General features: G+C 43.8%; 1 protein-coding gene across 1 annotated transcript in view; it reads right to left on the reverse strand.

The window, feature by feature from the left end:
* The window catches only part of GNA14 (G protein subunit alpha 14), a 189,014-nt gene extending 183,369 nt beyond the window's left edge, over positions 1–5,645 (reverse strand). Inside the window, exon 1 of the mRNA XM_019648304.1 lies at positions 4,401–5,645. Coding sequence (XP_019503849.1) covers positions 4,401–4,524 — 124 coding nt within the window. The 5' untranslated portion in view covers positions 4,525–5,645. The remainder of the gene's footprint in view (positions 1–4,400) is intronic.
* Positions 5,646–10,711: the final 5,066 nt, after the last annotated feature.

Raw genomic sequence — 10,711 nt, forward strand, 5'->3', positions numbered from 1 at the left:
CAAATGAGAAAGAAAATGGGATAAAATTTCAATAGATCAATTGGGAAAAAGTTATACATGTGGGTTTTTGTATTATTCTTATCCTTAAATATTGCTCCCAAATTTAAAAAAAAATTAATGATTTGGGGCCAGAAGATTGAGGGGCGCAGAAAGTTTTGGTGATGATAAAAATGTTTTATAGCATGATTGTGCTAATGCTTACACAACTGTTCACATTTGTCAAAACACATCAAATTATACTCTTAAAATTGGTAACTTTTATTATATGTAAATTATACCTCAATGAAGCTTACTTGGAAAAGTATAAAGGGTAAAAAAGTCCACTGCCTGAAATGTTCTGTATTCATTTAAAGGCAGAAAGAAGAGAGAGGACTTGCATTTGTCCCTTGAGAGGCCTCTAGGAACTGCTGTGTCATAGATCAAAGAGACTATCTGGGGAGGTTGGTTTATTCCAGCCAGGATGGACATAAGCCACAGATCAAGTCACAAGGTCCCCTTTCTGAAGTATATTATGGCACAAAAATTAAGTATTTTTACATTAAAACTAGTTTGCAGTGAACACAATAGTGACAGAATGAAATAGTGACACCAAAACTCAATGAAATCTGCCACTGAGGGTCCTTCATAGTAGCCCAGATCCTAAGCACATCACTTCTAGTCCTCAGGCGTTTCTCTTGGTAGGCAGGGAGAAGTTTGTGTGTGTTCTGAACAAGCCCCCACATCAGCATCCTACCCTCCCCGTTTTTCAAGTCCCTACTCAGAGGATCCCTCCTCCAGAGGCTCCCCCTTCACACTCTGCCTGTAGCACCACCTTTTAAGCATTTATGACCATCATCCTCATAGCAGTTACTTGTGAACAATCACTTCCAACTCAATGCTTGGAAACATTCCCCAGCACTGAGCACTGGCACTTTGGAACAGCCTATTGGATTAAACTAAGCAAAGAGGAAGGAACACGGGCATACTTACTATTTTGCTCCTTTTCCTCTTCCCAGGGCCAGAAAATTCTGTCAGTTCTACTGAACCTATACTATCTGTGCCATTTTCTCTAATAGACTTCAGCCCAGGAACATGACAGCTCTACAATGGGATTTTGTTCTAAGCAATGGAATAAAACTCAGACTTTCAACTCTTGGTTCAAGTAGGAAGAGAGACTTTAAAATCAGCTGATGGCTCAGAAAACAGTAAGGGAGACTTGAAGCAAGACATTTCTGTTAAAGCACTATCAGGACTATTCAGACAAACATAGGCTGTGCAGCCTACAACTGATCAACTAAAATGGGAAATGATACTTCACAGGTGACTAAAAAACGCTCAAAAATAGCAAATACAACTGATATTCATCAAGCGTTCATTGCCAAACAAAGCTGACTGCTTAGTCCTCTGCTAAGGAAGGGTGGAGCCAGGATTTGAACCCAAGCAGTCGGGCCTAAGAACCTACTTTTTTACTCCTATACCAATATAAGTTAAATTCCAATTCCCCAGTAAAAATTCCTTCCAGACAGTTACAACATGAGGTCTGCATCCAAAATTAAGCCCTCAGAGCTGCTCGAGACCTGATTAACAAGCAACACTTTCCCAAGTCTTATTTAATACTAAAAAATAAAAAATCTATAAAAGATCGCATTCTCCCCATTTAATTGCCATTAACCAGACACTTTTGTCCTGCTCTGAATAGTACTCCTCAGCGTTCTTATTAGAACTCTTTTTGTCCTACTTTTATCTGAGGAACTGATAAGGAATTCCTTTCTACTAAAGTTAACCATCTTTATTTCCCATCTCTTTCGCTGAGAGAGCATCACCCTGACTTCTTGCAATTGCTAGCCCTAGGCAGACCAACAGCTTTTATCTTTCCTAAGGACACTGACCCCTCCTTTAATTAAGCACAAACAGGATATGGACTGACCTATTGAATGCACTTTGGAAACATCCCCAGATCATTTCGCTGTAAAAGCATGCTTCCTTGTGAAAAAAGTTGGTGGCTTTTCAGGTCATTCCGTGCTCCACACAAGATCCTACACTGCCTTTTGCAAAGTGGAGCTTTTGCCTGAGGCATCAGAGCAGATCATCTAATCCACCCACTGGAGAGAGCCAGGTGAAAGAATTTTGCTCACAAACTGCATGACTTCAGACCAAACAGCACAAACCCTTCCCTGATTCCTATATTTTCTGAGTCTTTGACTCCTTGATTTTGAGAAAATAATGGAATTGTGCCCTGCTCCTTTAATGACTGAAAGAAATCAGAGGTTTTAAAGTCCATCTTTCTGGGGTTCTGGACAGCTCCATGTGGTTTGGAAACTATTTCTAGCAGTTTCTGAGTCACTAGCACTGACACAAGGACCTAATCACAGCTGGTAATGATGAAAATGGAGATCCTGGGATGCCAGGCATTCCTGTCTCAAGGGGTCAGGGAGAGGGTTGGGGTAAGGACCTGGGGAGGTGACGAAGGATTCTAGTCACCAGGATTAAATTTGGCTTCCAGGGCAAACAATTTACCTGCAAACATTCCTCCCCTAGTTTAAGTGTAAATGCAAGCATTTTATTTCAAACAAATAGGCTTATATTACCAATACAGTAAAGCTCAGCACACGGCTTCATTTTCCATAAGGACAGTCAGCATTTGCCAAGCTCCTTGTGTATTCCAGACACTGTACTTCATACACGGACACAAATCAAACTATTTCAAAATGAAAGAGGGGTCAGCCTGTCCTTGACAAGAAAAAGGATGCAGCTAAAACCAGGCCTGCCCCTATCATCTCTGGGGTCTGGGGCGAGAGCACAAAAGGAGGCCCACATAATTACTACTTTAAAGTGCTAATCATGCTAGCAAATTGTCACACAATCCTCCATTGGCAAAAAAAAAAAAAAAAAAGTGGCTTTATAACCACCTGGAAGTCCAGGTACAATTTAGAAGTCTCAGACCCCTCAGAGTTCATGAAAGACCTGACCTGGCCAATGAGCATAATCCCTTCCCTTCCCCACCCTGGCTCCCTCTCGCCCCAGGGAGGCCTCTTGGGCACACCTGTGGACCCTCAGCCCACATTTCCAAGCTCTTATACAACTCCGCACAGCTCCCCTTTGGGTAACTCCTCAGGGACGGATTCTGCCCTCCCAGCTTGTACAGGCCCTGAAAGCAGGCTTGGGGACTTTGGGGTGGGAATTCCATCGGCGTTCTGGGGAACAGGAGGCAGTATGCATGGACTGTGGGAGGGCAGCCCACTTCACCTGCAGACACTTAGCCCAGTGGGGAGGGGCATAGTCTGGGGAAGGCCAGATCCTTCCCTCTAAACTCCAGGAATAAGAGTAAGGGGTTTCCTTGCCCAAGGCAACACTGACTAAAAGCTTTCCCCATTGTATTCCAACTACAATAGATGGACTTTCCTTTCCTCATGCTTTCTGGGAGCGTGACTCCTTATATCAAAGATGATGAAACTGATTTAAGAGAGGCTTCCAGTCTGCAAGGGATGAAAGGAAAAAGTAGAAATACTTGCAGCTATCTAGAAAGATTTGACAGCTGATAACCTGGTTTGAAAGAAGGAAAAGGTAAATACTCCTCAAACCTCAAATGGATTGAACAAGGTTCTACAAAAGTCAGAAAGGTGGGTTCCTTGCCCTAGGGCATAAATGGGGCAAACCTTTAACGTTTCTTGGTTTTTCAACTTGGGTGTTCAACCTAGAGCTGTGCAGGGAGACCAAAAGCCAGATGAAAAACTAGCCAAGGCAACTGGGGCCACAAAGTCTGAACTCCAGGAACCAGCACCCGCTGAGTCAACTGGGCCAGGGAGGTTTGGGCCTGCTGCAAACAGAAAGCCCTTTCCAGAGGGTACCACGGGAGGCAAGCAGACAGGGTCACAGTGAGCAGACTGTCCAGGATCTGGGCTTCACCGCCATGATTGACCTGGTATCTGCTTTGTCTTTTCTCAGTCAAGGAAAGTTCGCCAATTTTCTGGGCCTCCATTTTTAATTCTCTAAAATGGGAATTATTACCTGCCCGCATCAGATGCCCATAGAATTTAGCAGTCCCGCACTTGGTAAGTGCTCAGTCAACGGTACTTGATTTAGAGCTGAGGGCCCGAGCTGAACCCAAGAGGTGGATCACTCAGCTCCCCATCACCCACCCGAACATCCAACATGGGGTTCTGCAGAATCTGTGTGTGCTGGAGACGGAGGGGTGGGGACGTCGAGGCTTTAGGGAGAAAGGCAAACTAGAACTGATGGGAGGAGACAGTGTAAAGTGTTCCGTCTCAACCCCGTTTTGGGGTAGTCTAAAGTCGCCCAGTTGGAGGTACAAAGGACAGGCGCCTAAGGCACCTGAGCCCCGGGGATTGGAGGCAGCCGCGGGCAGCCGTTCAGCACCAGGCGGAGGGGAGAGAAGGTGTCAGGGACCCGCAGTCACTCACCCAGCAGCAGCAGCTTGAGCTCCCGGCGCGCATCCTTTTTGTCCCGACGAAGCTGCCGCTCGATCTCCGCGCTGATGCGCTGCGACTCCTTCTCCTCCGCGGACAGACAGCAGCAGCCAGCCATGGTGCGCGCAGCAACCGACGGGGCGACGCGATCCGCAGCGCCCGGATCCTCCGCCCTGCCGCTCGCTGAGCCGATGCGCGACGTGCACTCGGGTTCCGAGAGAAATGACCAGGGCCGACTGGAGTTTCGGAGAAAGAGGCCCAGGTCTCCGGGGATCAATCCCTCCTAGTGGGTAGGCTCCGAGGCAGGGGCGAATCCCGAGCGCTGGGCACGCACTTGCACCCGGGATCAGGGCTCACACAGCCCACAGCTCGCGGGAGGAGAGGGCGAGCTGAGGTTGAGAGCGTTGCGGGGCGCCGAAAGATGCTCGACCCTTGTTACAGGAGCCGGACACCCAGACAGAGCGCGCAGACCGCGCGTAAAAAGTTGGGGCGTCGGTTCCCGGGGGAGAACGGGCTTTTCCGGGCCGGGGCTAGGGGGGCGTATGTCCCAGGTAGGCTCAGGGACGACGTCGGTTGCAGGTAAACAGGCTGGCTGGCCCTGGCCTGGAGAGTTCCGAAAACCTCAGCAGTAACCGCAGAGTAAGACTAAGTGGAAAGGCTCCTGCTGGCGCTTATGGCTCTAAGTGGCAGAAGGAGGCGGAGCGTCCCGAACCATCAACCCTGGAGTCTGCCGGAGTTGGCCTTGTGTCACACCAAGCCAATGGCCCCTGCAGGCGAAAGTGGAGAGCAGGGAGATGGGTGCGGGGTTGGGGTGCCTCGAGTCTTCGGGAGCAGTCCCCACACCTGTCTCCCTGGCTGTAGCGTATTGGCGTGGGAGGGCCTCTTGCCGAGGTTCCCGTGACCAGCGCTTCTGACAGCCAGGCCCTACTCCCTACCCAGATCCGGGTTCCGACAGGTGAGCGAGTTTTGCCAACTCCCAGCCGCAAGAGGCGTGGAGGGAAGCCAAGAGCGACAGCGTGCCACCGGCGAGGCTGAGCTCTCTGCCCCGACCTGAAATTGAGGCTCGTATACCAGTCTCACCACCCCACACACTGGTTTCCTAGATGGCCTCCTTCCGCTTCTCGGATGCCCCAGCCCAGTTCGGGCTTGGCCAAAGCCCTTGGTTAGCTCGGCAGCCTGCCTTCAAGGTGCGGCTGGGCCTGAGCCCGCTGGCGCTGCGCTCAGAGAAGCAGCTGCTACTGGGTTCAGTTAAATAAGAAAAGTGCCAGAGCGGAGAGTAAATATCCTCCCAGCCCCTTCCTACACCACCGGACGAGGAGGGCTGGGGATGGGGGGAATGGAAAACGGCTGGCTACTTTGCATTTTATGATGGGAAAGATTCCTGCTTTGTAAAGAGGGCTGATACGTTTCCAGCAACACCTGGCATGTTCCCTGCCCCAGCCCTGCAGCCTAACAGCAGACTTGCAAAGGTGTGTCTGCACAGCCACTATTGGCATGGCTCCGGGAACGTCAGGATCATGTTTGAGCTGCATTAATAAAAACTTAAAAATTGAAAAGCACCTCTTTGTACTCAAATGGCACTATAGAATTCAGATTACAACATCTGATTTTGTCTTCTGTGTAGATTTTGAGGCAGAGTACAGAGGCCCATGGGAAAAGCAGAAATGGGAAGGTTGGAGGGAGGAGAGCTTGTCTACAGCAGTAAAGGTTTCCCCCCCCACACTCCTCGTCAAGTCATCATATGCCATTTAAACCACTTTATGGCGTTAGGTAATTAGCTAATGCTTCCTCTATTAAGAGCAAGCCGTAGTGCCTTTCATTTGAGTAGCATGTATTTAATCAATTCAAAGGGAGAAGCATATTGAGTGGAGAGAGTGGTATGTGTCATTATATAAAGAACTTGGCATTGTGATGCTATCTGGCTAAAGGTCTTATTTATTTTACAGTTTAGATAATGTAGACAAATCAGGTATTAAAAATGAATGTGCATTCATTCTTAAATGCATGACTTTATTTTCATTTCCTTGCAGACATAAGTTGACAGTAACAGTGACCCCTACAGGAAAACTCCTGGGTGTTTCCCATTTGATCCTTGGCCATTTAGCCACAAATTTCTCCCTTAGTCCTTACAGATTCATTTACAATTTGAGAATAAGACCTCTTAGCTTCTCAAAATAACAGTTGCAACATAATTATTAGTATTTTTTAAGTGATTAAAATTTGGGGAAATTTAAACTCCAAGTCAACTGAAATAATTGATCTGTTAGATCCAAAGTTGCTAAGATTTCAAAAAAGATATGAAACATATCGCTTATGGTAAATCTGTGAGACTTTCCTGGGCTGGTCAACTTGGTAGTATATATCAGAAGGCTTAAATGTGTTCATCACTTTTGTATAAACCAGTAATTTTTCTCTTAAGAAATAATCAGAGAGGAGCCATGATTTAAAGGTTTTATTTCTAATAATAATAACAATAATGTAAAACAACCTAAATGCCCGACAACAGGGAACAGGTCAAATAAATTATGGCCTATCCATACAATGAGATATTATATAGTCACTAACTATGTGAATATGTGAGTAACAAATTTGTGAATAACAAGTATTTGGGGGAAAGCCTCAAAATATATTGAGTGAAAAAGGCAAGATAAAAAAAATATAAACAGTACGATACAAATTTTATTATGGGAACACATACACATTTTTAGGAAACTAGAGGGACATATACTATTGGGTCTTCAGAAAAGTCATGACGCATGTTTGCAACAGATGGTGCTAGTTCATTTTTGAAAGTACTAGAATTATTTGCATCTATGTTATTGCTATGTCATTTGACAGCCAACAGTTCTAGCTTCATTCTAAAAAAAATTGAGTGATTTGGTTGAGGTTTGGAGATTTTACAAATTGAAGATGGAAGACCAAACTGCATTTTTGCCATCTTTTACTGTTTTACTTCCATAAGGGGAAGAACGCACGTCAAGCTTGTGAAAAGTTGCATAAAGTTTATGGTAACAATGATCTACAAGAACGTCCATGCCAACAATGGTTCATGAAATTTCGTGCTGGTGATTTTTATCTCAAAGACACTGCTCAGTCAGGGAGGCCAACCTAGGTTGATGATGACAAAATAAAGGCATTGATTGAGTCAAACCCACATTACATGACACGAGAGATTGCAGAAACATCGAACATCCATCATTCAAGCATTCATGACCACTTGAAGAAGCTGGGGTACGTAAGCAAGCTCAATATTTGGGTTCCTCATGAACTCAAAGAAGTTCATTTGACGGCGCATATAAACATCTGCAATATGCTCATTAAATGGGAGGAAAACGATCCTGTTTTGAAGTGACTGATAACTGGTGATGAGAAGTGGATTGTTTATGACAATGTGGTGCACAAACTGTCTTGGTCCCAACGTGATGATTCTCCTCAAACGACATCAAAAGCAGACATTCATCAGAGGAAGGTTATGCTCTCAGTGTGGTAGGATTTTAAAAGTGTCATGTTTTTCGAGCTACTACCAAGGAACCAAACAATCAATTCGAATGTGTACTGCCAGCAATTGGACAGTTTGAACGAATCCATCATCCAGAAACGTCCAGAGCTTGTTAATGGTAAAGGAGTTGTGTTCCATCATGACAACGTGAGACCACACACAAGTTTGATCACCCATCAAAAATTATTAGAGCTTGGATGGGATGTGTGCCACACCCACCATACTCGCCTGACCTTGCGCCGTCAGACTTCCCCACTTGTTTCGCTCTCTTCAAAACTCCTTGTGTGATGTAACATTCAATTCAGAGGAGGCTGTAAATCAGCACCTTGTTCAGTTTTTTACCAATAAAGACAGGTTCTTCTATGAACGAGGAGTTATGAAGCTCACTAAAAGATGGCAAAAGGTTATCGAACAAAACAGGCAATATATCATCCATTGATCTTTGTTGTTTATATAAATAAATGACCTTTGAAAAACATAGACAAAATACATCATCACTTTTCCAAAGACCCAATAGCATGGTAAGTCACTTTGAGGCATAGCTTTTTGGTTGATTTTAATTGCCTGATATAAAATTATTTAGGGAAACTTGAATACAGTTATCTAGACTCCACTTTGTTCAACTGTAAAATGAGAGGGATGAAATAGATTAAATTCAAAGGGATTTCCAAACTCTAACATTCAATTCTTTCTTTGATAATTTCCACTCTTACAAGATGATATTAAAAATAATCATAAACCTAAAATTGTTATTGAGCATTGGTAGCTAGTGAGAACTACAAATTTAGGATATCATAAGTCAGTTATTTTTATACTACTATTTTTTATTCACATCTCTAATTTCCTTATCTTTAGGATCTGGGGACGGGATGAGAATAATTTTAAGTTATTAATTCATTTGCAACATCTTACCAGGAAGGGGTAGTTTTGAAAAGAGGTCTTAGTAAAAGAGAATATTTGTTTTCCTAAATTATTCCCAAAATGCTTTAATTCCATTTCATTTCTCTTGAAAATCAGAGCACAGCCTGGACATGTGTTTCAGATACCTGCCAAGTGCTGGGCTATAAAGGTGAACTAATTGCCTGGTAGTCTTCTGAATGTCTTTTGAGTCCCTACCTGGCCCTGTACTAGGCACTGGGGATTCAGATAATAAGACCTTCCAGCCTTTAGGTAAGTTTCAATCTAGTGAAAAGATATAAGACTGATACACTGAAATCTGAACTCACCCCTCCTTCCAGAGAGCGGACAGTGAGAGCTCTGAGTCACTTGAGTGGCTCTCCACAGCCTACAGATTGCCTAGTGGGCCCTTCAGCTGAGCCTCATCCCATCACTCTGCTATAACTCCAGACAAATGTAACTACGTACTCTCCCCACTTCCATGCCTTGGCGCATGCTGTTCCCTCTTCCAGGAATGCCATCTCTCATTCCAGGCAAAGTTAGGTACTTTCTTTCCCAAACACATCTCTTCGGAGAAAGTATCTCCACCCTGGTCACTTAGACCCATATTTCTCTGCTGCCTGAGCACTTTCTCTGTTCCTCTCTTCAACATCTCTCTCTATGACACCTGTTTGTTTCCACAACTAATCCATTAGTTACTCACAGGTGGAGAGTTTTTTCTTGTTCATTCTGGTATTTCTAAATTAATAAAATTTCATTGACTGAAAAAAATTGAAAACAAGAAGTATTAGCCTTACATAAGAGAAAAACTGGAAGAGAGAAAAGAAGTTTCCTGTGGTGGAGGACAGTGAAAAACCAACAAGCAAATTTACAATAAATCAATGTATGATTTAGGAAGGACCTGTGTTGCCAATTTGCCTCCTTAGAGGGAGTGACTGCCCTATTTGTAATTCAGAACTCCAAGGAAATGTGCAAGTCGAGGGCTGGAAAGATGCTGTTCACTTTGACAAATGTAGCATCTTAGAATTTTAACAAGTAACATAGAGGTCAAAATATGACCTTGAAATTCATGAAGCTAAAATAGCACTAATACTGATGCACCTATGCTGCTCTGGGGCCGTGTTGTTCAAACTGCAGTTGTGACTCATTCCTGGGTTGTGACTATCATTTTTTATTTTTAAGGAAAAGAATAGAATAGAAATAGAAAATATTAAAGTAAGCTGCATATATTATTGTTTCATGAAACATTTCTTTCAGTTGTATACATGAGTATAAACCCTTAACCAAATCAGTCATCAATGGGGGTTTCCTTGTCCATATCCCAGGTGGGTTGAACTAAATGATACCCAATTTTCTAATTGATTTTTCTGAGACCAACATGTTCTCAATTTTTCTTCAATTTTCTGAGCCCAATGTGCTTTCTGTAATGTTTTGAGTCCTTCTCCCTACTCACCATTCCCCACCACTCCTCACCCAATCATCTTGGGCTCTAGATGAGCATGGTAAGTTAAAGGTGTTTGTGTATTGTCTGCCTATTGTTGACTTTGGATGTGTTGATGGAGTAGTGATGGATATTGAGATGAATAGGTAATAATTGTAGCTGGTGGATGGATGTACTCAGCATCTATTTTCTTAAGGCATTCAACATGTCAACATGTTGCTCCAAAATATTTTCTGCCTGTAGACCAGAAACTGTTTATTATAGAACTTCTACTGAAAAGACTAGAATTACGGTTATGCACCACATAATAACATTTAGGTCAAAGACGGACCACATATATGAATGTGGTCCCATAAAATTATAATGGAGCTGAATCTCCTGTAAGAAATGGAAGGGTATATGAAATTCAGAAGGAATTTTTTCTCTGGCAGTAGCAATATCTGGGGCCTGGCAACAGATTCCCTCTCA

This window comes from Hipposideros armiger, unplaced genomic scaffold, assembly GCF_001890085.2.
Source record: "Hipposideros armiger isolate ML-2016 unplaced genomic scaffold, ASM189008v1 scaffold_124, whole genome shotgun sequence".
In the NCBI taxonomy this organism is placed as follows: Eukaryota; Metazoa; Chordata; class Mammalia; order Chiroptera; family Hipposideridae; genus Hipposideros; species Hipposideros armiger.